The sequence below is a fragment of the Bubalus bubalis genome, chromosome X (genome assembly GCF_019923935.1).
Source record: "Bubalus bubalis isolate 160015118507 breed Murrah chromosome X, NDDB_SH_1, whole genome shotgun sequence".
NCBI lineage: Eukaryota > Metazoa > Chordata > Mammalia > Artiodactyla > Bovidae > Bubalus > Bubalus bubalis.
The window spans coordinates 55,738,294-55,756,022 of NC_059181.1; the positions used below are offsets into that span (position 1 = coordinate 55,738,294).

A 17,729-nucleotide genomic window follows, 5' to 3' on the forward strand; every position below is an offset into this window, starting at 1 on the left:
AAGCACTCAGGTCTCATCGGCATGATCCACTGAAAAGCTTTTATTAAAAACCCCAGTGGGGGTGGGGGTGGGGGGAGGTTCAGTCCTGCTGCTTGGTTCGGGAGGCCTCAGCATTGGCCCGGAGAACAGCCCCTGGGGAGGGGTAAGGGCGCTGCTGGAAGAGGGGCCCAGCTGCTGTCGTGTCTGCACCTGTCTTGGCCTCATTCCGCTTGGGGAGTCCCGTTGACCACGTGCCCCTGGGGAGTGATAGAGGGTCAGGGGTGGAAATGTCTAGTATGTGTAATGTGTCAGGCACCCTTGCCCCCAACAAATGATGAAGGGGGAAAAGAGACAGTGAGGAAGAAAGGAATGATCAGTGGTACAGTGAGTCAAGGAAAAAGGAAGGGGTCTTGAGGGGTGGTCACTTACCGGGGTGCATCTGAGTATGAGCTGGGGTCCATGGGGTCTAATTCTTCATCCTTTCGGCTTGCTGCTGTGGAAGTACATAGCAGAGTGGGGTCTTCCACAGGGACACAAGGAGTCCCGTGTCACCGAGCTCTTCCATCCCCAGAAGTGGAGCCTGTGGTTGCCAGGCCCAAGGATCTGGCACTCACGAGAAGCCAAGTGAGGGTTTCCTTACACTGTGGGCCCCTGGTGCCTCCCCGCCCCACCTCACCCCAGCTTACCCTTCTTGCTCTTGGGGTAGGGAGCCAGCTCCTCCCGGCGATGATGGCGCCGTTCTTTGCTCTCTTCTCGGTCGGCCTTGTCATACCCACGGTCCCGGTCCCGGTCTCGCTCTCTCTCTCTATCTACCTTGTCATAACCACGCTCCCGGTCCCTGTCAGACTTCTCATGGTTCCGCTCTGACTTCTCATGGCTGCGGTCTGACTTCTCATGACCTCGGTCTGATTTCTCGTGGCCACGGTCTGATTTCTCATGGCTCCGATCCAGCTTCTCCTCAGCGTCTGGGGACATGAAAACCTTGTGATCCTCTCCCATAATCCTCCTCCCACCGCGGAACCCAGCAGCCTTGGCCTCCAACAGCCTCCCCTGCCTGGGCTGGGCCTTCTGGTCTTACCCGCCCCTCCTTGATCCACTAGAAGGCCCTGAGGCACCCTTGTATCTGCCAACTCACCTGCATTACTGCTCCTGATCTTCTTGGCGGATTTGGTAACAACAGAGTTGGGGTCATGTGGGGAAAGCCAGGACACAAGATCTGTGTCCACATTCCAGTAGTAAGGAAGTCCGCTGTGAGGCAGTGGCGGGGGGTGGGGGGGAAGAGAGGGAAGGAATGTCATCACAGACTGCTCTCCTTGTAGCCTCAACCCGTCTCCCCAATCTCTGCCTATACCTGCCCCATTCCAGGACCCCACAGGGAAGACCCCCCTAGATCTCTTCCCCAGTAACCCCATTTACCCCTTCCCAGGACCAGACATCCTAGAATGTGAAGTCAAGGGGGCCTTAGAAAGCATCACTATGAACAAAGCTAGTGGAGGTGATGGAATTCCAATTTCAAATCCTGAAAGTTGATGCTGTGTAAGTGCTGCACTCAATATGCCAGCAAATTTGGAAAACTCAGCAGTGGCCACAGGACTGGAAAAGGTCAGTTTTCATTCCAATGCCAAAGAATGCTCAAACTACCGCACAATTGCACTCATCTCACACGTTAGTAAAGTAATGCTCAAAATTCTCCAAGCCAGGCTTCAACAATACATGAACCATGAACTTCCAGATGTTCAAGCTGTTTTAGAAAAGGCAGAGGAACCAGAGATCAAATTGCCAACATCCGCTGGATCATAGAAAAAGCAAGAGAGTTCCAAAAAAACATCTATTTCTGTTTTATTGACTATGCCAAAGCCTTTGACTGTGTGAATCACAATAAACTGTGGAAAATTCTTCAAGAGAAGGGAATACCAGACCACCTGACCTGCCTCTTGACAAACCTATATGCAGGTCAGGAAGCAACAGTTAGAACTAGACATGGAACAACAGACTGGTTCCAAATAGGAAAAGGAGTTCGTCAAGGCTGTACATTGTCACCCTGCTTATTTAACTTATATGCAGAGTACATCATGAGAAACGCTGGGCTGGGAGAAGCACAAGCTGGAATCAGTCTTGCCGGGAGAAACATCAATAACTTCAGATATGCAGATGACACCACCCTTATGGCAGAAAGGGAAGAGGAACTAAAAAGCCTCTTGATGAAGGTGAAAGAGGAGAGTGAAAAAGTTGGCTTAAAGCTCAATATTCAGAAAACGAAGATCATGGCATCTGGTCCCATCACTTCATGGGAAATAGATGGGGAAACAGGAAACGGTGTCAGACTTTATTTTTTTGGGCTCCAAAATCACTGCATATGGTGACTGCAGCCATGAAATTAAAAGACACTTACTCCTTGGAAGGAAAGTTATGACCAACCTAGACAGCATATTCAAAAGCAGAGACATTACTTTGCCAACAAAGGTCTGTCTAGTCAAGGCTATGGTTTTTCCAGTAGTCATGTATGGATGTGAGAGTCGGACTGTGAAGAAGGCTGAGAGCCGAAGAATTGATGCTTTTGAACTGTGGTGTTGGAGAAGACTCTTGAGAGTCCCTTGGACTGCAAGGAGATCCAACCAGTCCATTCTGAAGGAGATAAGTCCTGGGTGTTCACTGGAAGGAATGATGCTAAAGCTGAAACTCCAATACTTTGGCCACCTCATGTGAAGAGTTGACTCACTGGAAAGACCCTGATGCTGGGAGGGATTGGGGGCAGGAGGAGAAGGGGACGACAGAGGATGAGATGGCTGGATGGCATCACCAACTCAATGGACATGAGTTTGAGTGAGCTCCGGGAGTTGGTGATGGACAGGGAGGCCTGGCGTGCTGTGATTCATGGGGTCGCAAAGAGTCGGACACGACTGAGCAACTGAACTGAACTGAGGGATAGCACAGGAAGGGTGAAGTCAGAAGTTAGCTCTCCCTCCCCACCCCCATGTCGTCAGGCTCACCAGGAAGGGTCAAACACCTTGTACCAGCTTGGTGGCAGGCCCTCCAGCCGGGTAGCCTCATAGTCCACAGGATCATCGTCATAGTCCTCAGCAATGATCTCTTCCTCTGGTTCTGGCAGGACAAGGAAGGGAAGAGGACAGCAGTAAGAACCAGGGAGATTCCCATTCAATCAGGGCCTGGAGAAACACAGTCACATTCACGTGGACTGCGTGTGTGTGTGTGCACGCCAGGTCTCACATGCCAGAGCAAATAATGCTCATGTTCCAAATCCAAGTATCTGAATATCAGGATTTACCAAAAAATTTACTCAAATCTGTTTACGGGTACTGCTACCCAAACTTATCTGGTTTCAGACTTTAGATAGGGATACATTTTTTAAAATATCCATATTTATTCAGCTTCTGAGTTCAAATAGTATGTGACACTGTATTATGCAAATTTGAATAAAATGAGTTTCAACAGCAAGGGGTTTACCTAAAAATATGTCCAAATCTATTCAGCTTCCACGGCTGGCAAATATGGGGTTTCTGACTCCTAGATTGGAGAAGGCAATGGCACCCCACTCCAGTACTCTTGCCTGGAATATCCCATGGATGGAGGAGCCTGGAAGGCTGCAGTCCATGGAGTCGCTGAGGGTCGGACACGACTGAGCGACTTCACTTTCACTTTTCACTTTCATGCATTGGAGAAGGAAGTGGCAACCCACTCCAGTGTTCTTGCCTGGAGAATCCCAGGGACGGGGGAGCCTGGTGGGCTGCCGTCTATGGGGTCGCACAGAGTCAGACACGAGTGAAGCGACTTAGCCGCAGCAGCAGCAGACTCCTATATATTGACTAGCAAGTTTGGACAGCAAGGGATTTATCCAAACACTTCTCTGAATCTGTTCAGTTCCTGATGCCTGCAATAATTGTCAGCTACTATCAACAGAATAAGAAAGGTATATGATTACTTGGACCTCAGTAGTCCTATCACAGATTTCACCCATGGATATAGTTAACAATGAAATGTATATGTCAGCAACAGCATAGTGCCTGTCACACAATAGACCCCAAATAGATGTCAGCTACAATCATGAACATTGTTAGTAAGATATATACAGTTAGTACAGGGCCTGGTAGCAAACAGCCTTAAAATAAATACCGTATCAATATCATTATCAGTATTATTAACCAAAGATCTTTGTTTGGCACACAACAGGCTTGTAATAGATGTCACTTATCAATAAAGTGAAAATAAGATGAGTTTTCTAGTACCTGGCATACCTTAGCCCAAAATAGATGCCAGCTTTTACTATTATTGATAAATAAGGTATAAATACTAGCAACAGCAGCACAGTAGGCCTAAATGATAGATCCTATCATTACTTTATATACTGTTAACCACAATGTGGTTAAGTAGACTCAAAATACATATCAACTATTGACATGGTGAACAATAAGGTATGGACAACTCACACAGTGCCTAGTTCCACAGCAGGTCTGAAATAACGTTATCTACTAGTATGGTACAGAACAATGTATCAGCACCCTGCGACCATACTTGGCCGACAGGAGGCTGCCATAGGTGTCAGCTTACTATTACTATCCTTATTACACTTCCAGGAATTAACTGATGGGTTAAACTTTGGCTACAGAAGACCCCAAAATACACATCAACTGTCAGTATCAAGGACGAAATGTCTATTCCACACCCCACCTCCTCTCCTCCTCATAGGATAGGAATATGCTATGCTAAGTCACTTCAGTCGTGTCCGACTCTGTGTGACCCCATAGACGGCAGCCCACCAGGCTTCCCCGTCCCTGGGATTCTCCAGGCAAGAACACTGGGGTGGGTTGCCATTTCCTTCTCCAATGCATGAAAGTGAAAAGAGAAAGTGAAGTTGCTCAGTCGTGTCCAACTCTTAGCGACCCCAAGGACTGCAGCCTACCAGGCTCCTCCGTCCATGGGATTTTCCAGGCAAGACTACTGGAGTGGGGTGCCATTGCCTTCTCCGAGGATAGGAATAGGGGTCAGTAATACGTATTGTTAACAAGGAAATGCCTACCACCCCACTGCTTGGTGCACAATAGGCCCATGCTAGATATCAAGTGGCAGTATCCACAACAAAGTGCCTGTCAAGCCTGGCACATGGTAGGCCTCTCTTCTCTTAGTTCTCTCACCAGGCTCCAAATGTTTGAGGATGCCTCTCTTGGCCAAGCGGGTCTGCAACGCAACGGGCAGCGGCATAGCGGATGGCAGACAGGCCTAGGGAAGGACAGACAGACTGAAAAACAGTTCAGATGAGGACTGAATCTGGTTACAAGAGTAATCAAGCGCCTCCCCGCAGCATGTACTCAATCTGGACCCCCCACCTACCCATCTACACTAGAAGGGAGACAGACCCTACCCGCTGAAAGGTGGAAGGGGTTGTAAACAGCAATATCACCAACACTCTCAGCAACTCTGCTCTTCCAGGCCAGTGGCTCCAGCACCGGGTTCCCGTCCTAGGCCCAAGCTCCGCCCATCGCCCAAGGGGCCAAGCGCGGCTCCCCCGCGACCCAAAATGGTTTCACCCAACGTCCCTCAAAGACTGCTGGGTGGGAGGAACCAAAGCGTTGGGATGGGGGAGCACAGTGTAGCACCTCCTCCAACTCCAAAAAATGCGCCCACCCCGACATTACCAATACAGTCACGCAAGTAGTGGACGACTGTCCAACTGGCCACCTCTCTCTCTTCGTCTCTATGAGCGCCAGGACCACACGACTCTCTTCTCCCAAAGCACAGAATGAGTTTCTCTCTCCCCGAGCTTAGAGGTAACTGGACGACGCTCACGCAGTGAAAAGATGATGCAAACCTGCCTAGCCAATGAGAGTGCGCTTTGGTCTGAAGTCTGGCGTAACAACCGAACCTTTGCCCTGGGATACGTAGAAAGCTCGGGCGCCTGTATACGTTTCCAGTGGAGGTGTGGCCTGGCTAGGGTTTAGCGATACTGCGCGGCCGGACGCCGGCGCCATGGAGGAGTATGCTCGGGAACCTTGGTACAGCGAGGGGCATAGGTGTCGGGACTGTTGCTGCGGCGCCACGGCCAGCGGTGGGAGGCGGGTGGGGGAGGCACGGGCCACACAGCGCCACGTCCCAGACAAGGACGACATTTAGACTTTTGTTGTCTTCTGCTCCTCTCCACTTGGTTTCTCTTACTCGGGCTCCGTTAAAAGGGGCCAAAATTGTGTGCCTGCAGAAGAAGGTGCGGTGCAGGACGGACCACTCCACGTTTCCCTTGATTCCGTACCTCCCAGTCCCTCTGTTAAAGACACGCTGGTCGAATCCATTCCAGCCAGGGGGTGGTGCGGTGTTGAGCGGAAATCCCCTGGAAAAACGCATGGTTTTTCCCAGGTCGCTTTGGTTAAAGCCGTCGGGGCCTGGATGAGCCTGACCATGATTGTGGTCGCGGAGGGGTGATGGGTCCTCCGCACTGTATGCGCTTGATTTTTCCCAGTTGTGCGAGGGTGAGAAGGGAAGAGGGCGTGACTTTGTTGGACGTGCTCATTGTCGGAAAAAGGGGTGCTACCCCATTCTGCTTAAGGAACAGTGTCTACAACACCTGTAGCGTAATTCAAACGTGCCACTTCTTTCCTCTCATTAATTCATTTAATCTTTGATAGTAGTCAAGCAGTTGGTTGATTCCCTGGTTGGCTGTGAAGGGGAGGGGCGGACAGGGCCAAGACTGATGTTTTCCCCTCTTCGCATTATTTTTTGCTTAAATGAGGGGGGAAATAATCCCAGTATTATCTGAAGTGCTAGTTCTCATTTGGGTGACGTATTGCTCCCAGTTGGAAAGAGATCTTGTGACTTGGCATGAGGGAGCGCTCACATTAACCTCATCCTCCCCTTCCCACTTGCAGCCCATGGCGAATTGTGGATGATTGCGGTGGAGCCTTCACTATGGGTGTTATCGGCGGTGGAGTCTTCCAGGCCATTAAGGGCTTCCGCAATGCCCCTGTCGTGAGTCCTAGCCTTCCCTGAATGCTGCTGAGGTCCTGCCCTGACCACATGGGATACTGTTCTGAAACTGCTTGGAACTGCCAGTCACGTGCACTTATTCATTCTGGTGTCTGCTTACCTACTGTGTGCCAGGCCTAGCTCCAGGATCTGGGAGTTTGGGGGAACTGCAAACATGACCTCTGACCCTCACCCTGCTGGAGCTCCTCGGAAATGCTGTGCTGTCAAAAGGGTCATAAAACCAAAACCTAATTGTGTGCAAAGTCAGTCAGATTTTACCTAGAGTCAGATTCTGGGTGGGAAGCCTGGGAAAAGGGAAGTGACAGGAGTTTAACTGGCAGGAAGAGGACAGCCTTAAAGTTGAGCAAATGCTTTTAATGTAATATAATCAGTTCTCTCTGTCTGACAACTCTCCCCTTTTCCCTTCTTGGGAGATCTCATCAAATGTCATGACTTTAAATGCCATCCACTTGCCAAGGTCTCTGCAACTTGTCTATCTAGCCCTGTACTTCCTCTCAACTCCTGGCACTCTATTTCCTGAATCTTTATCCAGGTTTCTCCCTCTCATCCTCAAGGTCTCAGAACAAATGCCCCCTTCCTTTAAGAGGCCTTTCCTGACCTCTCAGCCACTGTCATAGCTCTTTATCTCATTTCCTCTAGGGTCCCGATTGCTGCCTGAAGCTATCTTGTTTATCTGTATCCTTATTCAGGATCTGTCACTCCCACTATAATGTGAGCTCTGAGAGGGTAGGGGCCAGGTCTACCTTGTTCACTGCTGTATCCCTGCATATACCATGGTGCCTGGCACATCGGTGCTAAGTACTGAATGAATGAATAACTTCCTATCCTAGCTCTGAGAGCATTTGTAGTGGGCCCTAGTTCTTGGCCACTTCTCCACATCTGTACCCTTGAGACTCCTAACAGGTTTCCTCCCTCCATTTCTCTCTTAAAAACTAGAAACCTTATCTGCCAGTGACCTGAACGCTGCTCTAACTCCCTTACTCCTCACTTTCCCTCAGGGAATGCGGCACCGATTGAGAGGCAGTGTCAATGCTGTAAGGATCAGAGCCCCTCAGATTGGAGGTGAGAGGTTTGGGGAGACAGGTGTGATAAAAGAGTTGGGAATGCTTGCTCCTTGGAGTCTAGACTGCAAGTTGAGGGTCCAGATTCTAGCCCCAACCCTGCCTGGGGCTTCCTGGGGGGAGTGATATTTCTCGGCAGTTTCATACAGGTGAGTTCTGGAGTTTAAATCCAGGCCCTGGCTCTTCCCTGATGTCTGTGTGACCTTGGGCTAATGGCTGAACCTCTCTGAACCTCACCTGTAACATGGGAATGATAAAAGCACCTCAATCAGTTTTGTAGTTTATGTAACTTACATAGTACTTACTAAGTGCTGGTTGCTTGCTAAGCACTTTAATAATATTAACTAATATAAATTTTTAGAAGTCAGTAACATGCACTGTGTAGATCAGGTCATGGCACATGGTAAGACTTCTGTAAATATTTTAACTATCATTGTTAACTGGCTCTCCTCACCCATATCCTTCTCTCCGAAACCCAGCTCAGATTCCAATTCTCTGTGGTAGTTACGAAGGTCAGAGTTGCTCTGTTAAAAGCCGTATAGACAGGAGTTCCCTGGTTGCCTAGTGGTTAGGATTCTGGGCTTTCATTGCTGTGACCTGGCTTCAGTCCCAGGTTGGGGAACTGAGATCTTGAAAGTCCCATGACAGGGCCAAAAAAAAAAAAAAAAAAAAGCCACATTGAGGCAGACAGGTCTGCTTGTAACCATGTATCTGCTCCCTATGAAGGTGAAGGGAGTGCCGATGGGGATTATAAAGAGCTTGAAGGAGCTACCACAGGGACAGATGGAGATTGTCCTCTAGGAGTTTGCCATCTGCCTTTATGTCTGGTTATTCTCCCCATTCTTTGCCGCAGTATTCAGGCCCTGGGAGTCCCTGAGCCATGGTTTCTCAGGACTACCCACAGACACTGATGAGGCTTTGGTTCCCCCACAGGTAGCTTCGCTGTGTGGGGGGGCCTATTTTCCACCATCGACTGCGGTCTGGTGCGGCTTCGGGGCAAGGAAGATCCCTGGAACTCCATCACCAGTGGAGCACTGACCGGGGCTGTGCTGGCTGCCCGCAGTGAGTGCCCCAACCCTAGGCCCCAGCCCCTCCACCCTGCTCTGCCTGTTCTCACCGCTCTCCACTTCCCCCACCCCCTCCTTTCTCCAGGTGGCCCATTGGCCATGGTGGGCTCGGCAATGATGGGGGGCATCCTGTTGGCCCTCATCGAGGGTGTTGGCATCCTTCTCACTCGCTATACTGCCCAGCAGTTCCGCAATGGTGAGTACCCAGTGAAGCTGGTCAGGGAGAGGTGGGAAACGCTCTGTCTTGTCTCCTCCACTCAACGTTTACCTGTTTATCTCCTTTCCAGCACCCCCATTCCTGGAGGACCCTGGCCAGTTGCCCTCTAAGGAGGGTACCCCAGGCCCAGGCTACCCCAGCTATCAGCAGTACCACTGAGGAAGTGACCACCTATCACCGCCACTGTGGGAGCTCCTCCTCGGTCCCCTCCCCGATGATCTACCTCGAAGGGAGGGCTGGCTCCCAGTTGGCCCATGGGACCCTCGAGAGGGCCTCTATCTGTTCCCTTATCCCAGGTTGGGGGTGGGGCACCCCAGCTGCCCTGATGGATGGGTCCCTTTTCTCTCAGGGCACCCCAACCCCCACTCATATGTAACACGCTCTCACCCCAATCCCTTTGCATGGCGCTCTGATGAGTATTTAAAGCCAGTTTTGAAAATGCCTGTGTATGTACTCCTTGAGCCACCCATAGGAGCCGCTCCCTAGGACAGGGGGCAGAGCCCTCTTCAGGGATGTGGGAACCATCGCATTTGGAGTCACACAGAGAGTCGTCTCTAATAAAGGTTTGTGGATGAGTGAGTAGGAAGGGGTCTATGAATCAAGATGGGAATAGTACATGAATAAGAATGTGTGGGGGCCAAGTGGTGAATCACAAGCAGACAGAAGAGGAACGGGCTTAGAAAAGGAGTGAACACAGGTTGCTGGGGTGGAGGGGGTGGTTCAGCATGTGGCACCTCTGATCCCTCTCCCCTACGTCCCCATTGCCAAGGCTGAGAAATCTGACCTCACAATGAACAGTCTGCCTAGATAGCAGTCCCTGCATTTGTGAAGATAATTCCCCCCTCCATGTGACTTCATCAGGGACCTGGGATGGAAGTAGGGATCCAGGAGACCCAGCTTCCTTGAAGAAGGTACCTTTAGTTTCCTTTTCTGCACCACAGCCATATTTGTGCTCTGCGATGCTCAGTGTTGTCAGTATTTAAGAGTACCACAGAAAAACCAGAAAATTAGTTTTCATTTGGGGGTGGGGTGGGGATTATGGGAAAGAGAACTTCCTGGATAGACATTGGCCCCAAACACTGTCTCTTGTGTGCAAACACCTACATGTGTGGGGCAGATGCCTCCACTGGGGTGCAGATGGCCTCAGGGGAGACACACAAACTGTCCTTGCACAGAGGTGGAAATACTCTCTCTCTTATACAGAGTCACTCCCTGGGGGTGCAAATGCTGAGTTCTCAGGTCTCCCAAGGCCTCAACAAGGACCTAGTGATCCTTGATGGTGGTAGAACTGCAGCACTCCTTGATGGACTTGGTGCCAGGTATGGGCAGCTGGCCCAGTGCCTGTAGCTCTCAGTGTCACAGCAGGGCTCTAGCCTTGAATTTAGAGACTCCACCATCACGCCACCAGCAGCAACACAGCTGCCAGTGCAGGACCTGGTCTCCAGCCAGACCCAGGGTATCTTGGTCTGCACCCCTTGTGTTTATAGGCCACTTCCATTGGTCCCGCCCATTGGGTGCACCTAGGCCTCACACTTCCTGACTCTCAGACCCCATTCCCCACTGTTTCCAGACCCCACCCTACTCCTATCAAACAGGCACGCTCTAGCTCTTCTGAGCATTGTTCTCCTGTCAGCCCTCTGTTTCCACCATCCTCAGCCCTCTGTAACATCCACAGATGTCTCCAGGATCCTCCCGCTCTGGTCCACCCTCTCTCCCACCCAGCCCTCTTAGCCTCCTGCAGGCCCTCTATCAACTCCAGCTCTCCTGAGACCCTGCCCCTGCTGTGTCTCCCTTAGTACATTTCAGTTCAGTCACTCAGTCATATCCAACTCTTTGTGACCCCAGGCTTCCCTGTCCATCACCAACTCCCGGAGCTTGCTCAAACTCGTGTCTATCGAGTTGGTGATGCCATGCAAACATCTCATCCTCTGCTGTCCCCTTCTCTTGCCTTCAATCTTTCCCAGCATCAGGGTCTTTTCCAATGAGTCAGTTCTTGGCATCAGGTGGCCAAAGTATTAGAGCTTCACCTTTAGCATCAGTCCTTCTAATGCATATGCAGGACTGATTTCCTTTAGGATTGACTAGTTTGATCTCCTTGCAGTCCAAGGGACTGTCAAGAGTCTTCTCCAACACCACAGTTCAAAAGCATCAATTCTTTGGTGCTCAGCTTTGTTTATGGTCCACCTCTCACTTGTGTGCATGACTACTGGAAAAACCACTGCTTTGACTAAGCAGACCTCTGTCAGCAAAGTAATGTCTCTGCTTTTTAATATGCTGTCTAGGTGGGTCATAGCTTTTCTTCCAAAGAGCAAGCATCTTAATTTCATGGCTGCAGTCACCATCTGCAGTGATTTTGGAGCCCAAGAAAATAAAGTCTCTAACTGTTTCCATTGTTTCCCCATCTGTTTGCCGTGAAGTGATGGGGACCAGATGCCATGATCTTAGTTTTTTGAGTGTTGAGTTTTAAGCCAGCTTTTTCACTCCTTTTTCACTTTCATCAGGAGGCTCCTCACTTCATCTTTGCTTTCTGCCATAAGCGTGGTATCATCTGCCTATCTGAGGCTATTGATATTTCTCCTGACAGTCTTGATTCCAGCTTGTGCTTCATCCAGCCCGGCATTTCGCATGATGTACTCTGCATATAAGTTTAATCAGTGTGACAATATATAGCCTTGACATACTCCTTTCCCAATTTGGAACCAGTCCATAGTTCCATGTCCAGTTCTAACTGTTGCTTCTTGACCTGCATACATATTTCTCAGGAGGCAGGTAAGGTGGTCTGGTATTCCCATCTCTTCCAAGAATCTTCCACAGTTGTGATCCACACAGGCAAAGGCTTTAGCGTAGTCAATAAACCAGAAGTAGATTTTTTTCGGGAAATCTCTTGCTTTTTCTATGATGCAGTGGATGTTAGCAATTTGATCTCTGGTTCCTCTGCCTTTGGGCTTCCCTTTGTGGGTCAGCTGGTAAAGAATCCACCTGCAATGCAGGAGACCTGGGTTTGATCCCTAGGTTGGGAAGATCCCCTGAAGAAGGGAAAGGCTATCCACTCCAGTATTCTGACCTGTGGAATTCCATGGACTGTATAGTCCATGGGGTCTAAATCCAGCTTGAACATTTGGAAGTTCTCAGTTCACGTATTGTTAAAGCCTCACTTGGAGAATTTTGAGGATTACTTTACTGGCGTGTGAGATGAGTGCAATTGTGCAGTAGTTTGAACATTCTTTGGCATTGCCCTTTGGGATTGGAATAAAAACTGATCTTTTCCAGTCCTGTGGCCATTGCTGAGCTTTCCAAATTTGCTGGTGTATTGAGTGTAACACTTTAACAACATCATCTTTTAGGATTTGAAATAGCTCAACTGGAATTCCATCACCTCCACTAACTTTGTTCATAGTGATGCTTCCTAAGGCCCACGTGACTTCACATTCCAGGATGTCTGGTTCTAGGTGAGTGATCACAGTACTGTGGTTATCTGGGTCATTAAGATCTTTTTTGTATAACTCTTTGTTTAATTTTTTAAAAATTTATTTAATTGAAGCTAATTACTTTATAATATTGTAGTGGTTTTTGCCATACCTTGACATGAATCAGTCATGGGTGTACATGTATTCCCCATCCTGAACCCCCCTCCCACCTCCCTCCCCATTCCATCCCTCTGGGTCATCCCAGTGCACCAGCCCTGAGCACCGTGTCTCATGCATCAAACCTGGACTGGCGATCTGTTTCACATATGATAATATACATGTTTCAATGCTATTCTCTCAGATCATCCCACCCTCGCCTTCTTCCACAGAGTCCAAAAGACTGTCCTATACATCTGTGTCTCTTTTGCTGTCTTGCACATAGGGTTATTGTTACCATCTTTCTAAATTCCATATATATGTATTAGTATACTGTATTGGTGTTTTTCTTTCTGACTTACTTCACTCTGTATAATAGGCTCCAGTTTCATCCACCTCATTAGAACTTATTCAAATGTGTTCTTTTTAATGGCTGAGTAATTCCATTGTGTATATGTACCACAGCTTTCTTAATCCATTCATCTGCTGATGGACATCTAGGTTGCTTCCATGTCCTGGCTACTGTAAACAGTGCTGTGATGAACATTGGGGTACATGTGTCTCTTTCAGTTCTGGTTTCCTTGGTGTGCATGCCCAGCAGTGGGATTGCTGGGTCATATGGCAGTTCTATTTCCAGTTTTTTAAGGAATCTCCACACTGTTCTCCATAGTGGCTGTACTACTTTGCATTCCCACCAACAGGGTAAGAGGGTTCCCTTTTCTCCACACCCTCTCCAGCATTTATTGCTTGTAGATTTTTGGGTAGCAGCCATTCTGATCGGCGTGAGATGCTACCTCATTGTGGTTTTGATTTGCATTTCTCTGATAATGAGTGATGTTGAGCATCTTTTCATGTGTTTGTTAGCCATCTGTATGTCTTTGGAGAAATGTCTGTTTAGTTCTTTGGCCCATTTTTTAAAATTTAAATTTATTTATTTTAATTGGAGGCTAATTATTTTACAATATTTTATTGGTTTTGCCATATATCAACATGAATCTGCCAGGGGTGTACACGTGTTCCCCATTCTGAACCCCCCTCCCATCTCCCTCCCTGTACCATCCCTCTGGGTCATCCCAGTGCACCAGCCCCAAGCATCCTTTGTCCTGCCATCTGTATGTCTTCTTTGGAGAAATGTCTATTTAGTTCTTTGGCCCATTTTTTGATTGGGTCATTTATTTTTCTGGAATTGGGCTGCAGGAGTTGCTTGTATATTGTTGAGATTAGTTGTTTGTCAGTTGCTTCATTTGCTATTATTTTCTCCCATTCTGAAGGCTGTCTTTTCACCTTGCTTATAGTTTCCTTTGTTGTGCAGAAGCTTTTAAGTTTAATTAGGTCCCATTTGTTTATTTTTGCTTTTATTTCCAATATTCTGGGAGGTGGGTCATAGAGGATCCTGCTGTGGTTTATGTCTGAGAGTGTTTTGCCTATGTTTTCCTCTAGGAGTTTTATAGTTTCTGGTCTTATGTTTAGATCTTTAATCCATTTTGAGTTTATTTTTGTGTATGGTGTTAGAAAGTGTTCTAGTTTTATTCTTTTACAAGTGGTTGACCAGTTTTCCCAGCACCACTTGTTAAAGAGATTGTCTTTTCTCCATTGTATATTCTTGCCTCCTTTGTCAAAGATAAGGTGTCCATAGTTGCGTGGATTTATCTCTGGGCTTTCTATTTTGTTCCATTGATCTATATTTCTGTCTTTGTGCCAGTACCATACTGTCTTGATGACTGTGGCTTTGTAGTATAGCCTGAAGTCAGGCAGGTTGATTCCTCCAGTTCCATTCTTCTTTCTCAAGATTGCTTTGGCTATTTGAGGTTTTTTGTATTTCCATACAAATTGTGAAATTATTTATTCTAGTTCTGTGAAAAATACCGTTGGTAGCTTGATAGGGATTGCATTGAATCTATAGATTGCTTTGGGTAGTATACTCATTTTCACTATATTGATTCTTCCAATCCATGAACATGGTATCTTTCTCCATCTATTTGTGTCCTCTTTGATTTCTTTCATCAGTGTTTTATAGTTTTCTATATATAGGTCTTTTCTTTTTTTAGGTAGATATATTCCTAAGTATTTTATTCTTTTCATTGCAATGGTGAATGAAATTATTTCCTTAATTTCTGTTTTCTCATTGTTAGCCACCTCTTCTTAATATCTTCTGCTTCTGTTAATTCTGTACTGTTTCTGTCCTTTATTTTGCCCATCTTTGCATGAGATGTTCCCTTGATATCTCTAATTTTATTAAAGAGATGTCTAATCTTTCCTATTCTGTTGTTTTCCTCTATTTCTTTGAATTGATCACTGAGGAAGGCTTTCTTATCTCTCCTTGCTGTTCTTTGGTTTGAATGCTATTCTGCATTCAAATGGGTATATCTTTACTTTTTTCCTTTGCTTTTCATTTCTCAGCTATTCATAAGGCCTCCTCAGACAACCATTTTGCTTTTTTGCATTTCTTTTTCTTGGGGATGTTCTTAATCACCACCTCCTGTACAATGTCATGAACCTCCATGCATAGTTCCTCATTTACTTTGTGTATCAGGTCTAATCCCTTGAATCTATTTTTCACTTTCACTGTATAATCATAAGGGATTTGATTTAGGTCATACCTAAATAGTCTAGTGGTTTTCCCTACTTTCTTCAATTTAACTCTGCATTTTGCGATAAGCCACAGTAAGCTCCCGGTCTTGTTTCTGCTGACTGTTTCTGCTGACTTTCCATTTCAGCTGCAAAGAATATAATCAATCTGACTTCAGTATTGACCATCTGGTGATATCCATGTGTAGAGTTGTCTCTTGTGTTGTTGGAAGAGGGTGTTTGCTATGATCAGTGCGTTCTCTTGGCAAAACTCTATTAGTCTTTGCCTTGCTTCATTTTGTACTCCAAGGCCAAACTTGCATATTACTCCAGGTATCTTGACTTCCTATTTTTACATTCCAGTCCCCTGTGATGAAAAGGACATCTTTTTTTGTGTTAGTTCTAGGAGGTCTTGTAGGTCTTCATAGAACCGTTCAGCTTCTTCAGCATTAGTGGTTGGGGCACTGACTTGGATTACTGTCATATTGAATGGTTTGTCTTGGAAACGAACCAAGATCATTCTGTCATTTTTGAGATTGCACTCAAGTACTGCATTTTGGACTGTTTTGTTGACTGTGAGGGCTACTCCATTTCTTCTAAGGGATTCTTGCCCACAGTAGTAGATATAATGGTCATCTGAATTAAGTTCACCCATTCCAGTCCATTTTAGTTCACTGATTCCTAAAATGTTGATGTTCACTCTTGCTGTCTCCTGTTTGACCAATTCCAACTTACTTTGATTGATGGACCTAACTTTCCAGGTTCGTATGCAATATTGTTCTTTACAGAATCAGACTTTACTTCCATCAGCAGTGATATCCGCAACTGGGTGGTGTTTTGCTTTGGCTCCGTCTCTTCATTCTTTCTGGAGTTATTTCTCCACTCTTCTCCAGTAGCATATTGGGCACCTACTGGCCTATGGAGTTCATCTTTCAGTGTCATATCTTTTTGCCTTTTTATACTGTTCATGGGGTTCTCAAGGCAAGAATACTGATGTGGTTCACCATTCCCTTCTCCAGTGGACCATGTTTTAACAGAACTCTCCACTATAACCCATCCGTCTTGGGTGGCCCTACATGGCATGGCTCATAGTTCCATTGAAATAAACAAGGATATGGTCCATGTGATCCGTTTGATTAGTTTTCTGTGATTGTGGTTTTCATTCACAGAGAGTTTAGGCAACTGGCCTAAGATCACAGCTCAGAAGTGGAAACAAAGAGGGTTTAGGCAACTAGCGTAAGATGACACAGCTCAGAAGTAGAAGCACACAGAGGTCTCACAACTTGCTTAAGATCACACAGCTCAAATGTGGAAGCACAGAGAGGTTTGGCAACTTGCCAAAGATGACAGCATAGACGTGGAAAAACTGAGAGGTCAGGCAACTTGCCTATGATTACCCAGCTCAGAATTGAAAGCACAGAGAGCTTAAACAACTTGCCTGAGATCACAGAGCTTAGAAGTGGAATCACGGAGAGGGTAGGCAACTTGCCAAAGATCACACAGCATAGATGTAGAAAAACTGAGTGGTCAGGCAACTTGCCTATGATCACACAGTTCAGAATTGAAAGCACAGAGAGCTTAAACAACTTGCCTGAGATCACACAGCTCAGAAGTGAAAACACAGAGAAGTTAGGCAACTTGTCTAACATCACAGAGCTCACACATGGAAGCACAGAGAGGTTAGGTACCTTGCCTAAGATGACAAGGGTTCAGAAGTGGAAGCACAGAGTGTTCAGGCAACTTGCTTAAGATTACTCAGCTGAGAAGTGGAAGCACAGAGAGGTCACGCAAATTGCCTAAGATGACACAGCTCAGGAGTAGAAGCACAAAGAGGTCAGGCAACTTGCTTAAGATCACACAACTCAGGGGGAGAAGCACAGAGCAGTCAGGAAACTTAGGCCTATGTTCACATGAATCAGAAGTGGAACCCTAGAGTAATTAGGCAACTTGCCTAAGATCACACAGCTCAGAAATGGAAACAGATTCAGGCAGCTTGCTTAATATCACACAGTTCAATTATGAAAACACAAAGATGTTATGCAACTTGACTAAGATCAGAGAGCTCAGAAGTGAAAACGAGAGGTTAGACAACTAGTGTAAGATCACACAGCTCCAACGTGGAATCACAGAGAGGTCAGGCAACTTGTGTAAGATCACATAGGTCAAATGTGGAAGCACAGAGAGGTCAGGAAACTTGTCTAAGATCACATAGATCTTAAGTGGAAGCATAGAGAAATTAGGCAACTTGCCTAATATCACACAGCTCCAAAGTGAAAGGACAGAG

At 46.9% G+C, this 17,729-nt stretch overlaps 2 protein-coding genes across 8 annotated transcripts; one reads left to right on the plus strand and one right to left on the minus strand.

Annotated features, from left to right (window-relative positions):
• Nucleotides 1–25: 25 nt before the first annotated feature.
• Nucleotides 26–5,790, minus strand: PQBP1 (polyglutamine binding protein 1). Of its 6 annotated transcripts, none has more exons than XM_025277296.2 (7): nt 5,674–5,790; nt 5,130–5,214; nt 2,970–3,081; nt 1,115–1,227; nt 666–944; nt 409–472; nt 26–236 (listed from the first exon to the last, which is right to left on the minus strand). In XM_025277296.2, exons 2-7 carry the CDS (start codon nt 5,194–5,196, stop codon nt 80–82), a joined length of 792 nt encoding a protein of 263 aa, XP_025133081.1. In that variant the 5' UTR covers nt 5,197–5,214; nt 5,674–5,790; the 3' UTR covers nt 26–79. The 6 variants fall into 6 exon arrangements, with proteins under 6 accessions (XP_025133081.1, XP_025133079.1, XP_025133083.1 ...); XM_025277294.2 differs by having other exon boundaries at nt 5,631–5,789; XM_025277298.2 differs by having other exon boundaries at nt 409–469; nt 5,631–5,784.
• A 41-nt stretch (nt 5,791–5,831) lies between these two features.
• Nucleotides 5,832–9,755, plus strand: TIMM17B (translocase of inner mitochondrial membrane 17B). 2 transcript variants are annotated; one of them, XM_006043572.3, is made up of 6 exons: nt 5,832–5,987; nt 6,852–6,951; nt 7,968–8,031; nt 8,964–9,092; nt 9,183–9,293; nt 9,385–9,755. In XM_006043572.3, exons 1-6 carry the CDS (start codon nt 5,962–5,964, stop codon nt 9,471–9,473), a joined length of 519 nt encoding a protein of 172 aa, XP_006043634.1. In that variant the 5' UTR covers nt 5,832–5,961; the 3' UTR covers nt 9,474–9,755. The 2 variants fall into 2 exon arrangements, with proteins under 2 accessions (XP_006043634.1, XP_006043635.1); XM_006043573.3 differs by having other exon boundaries at nt 5,934–5,969.
• Nucleotides 9,756–17,729: the final 7,974 nt, after the last annotated feature.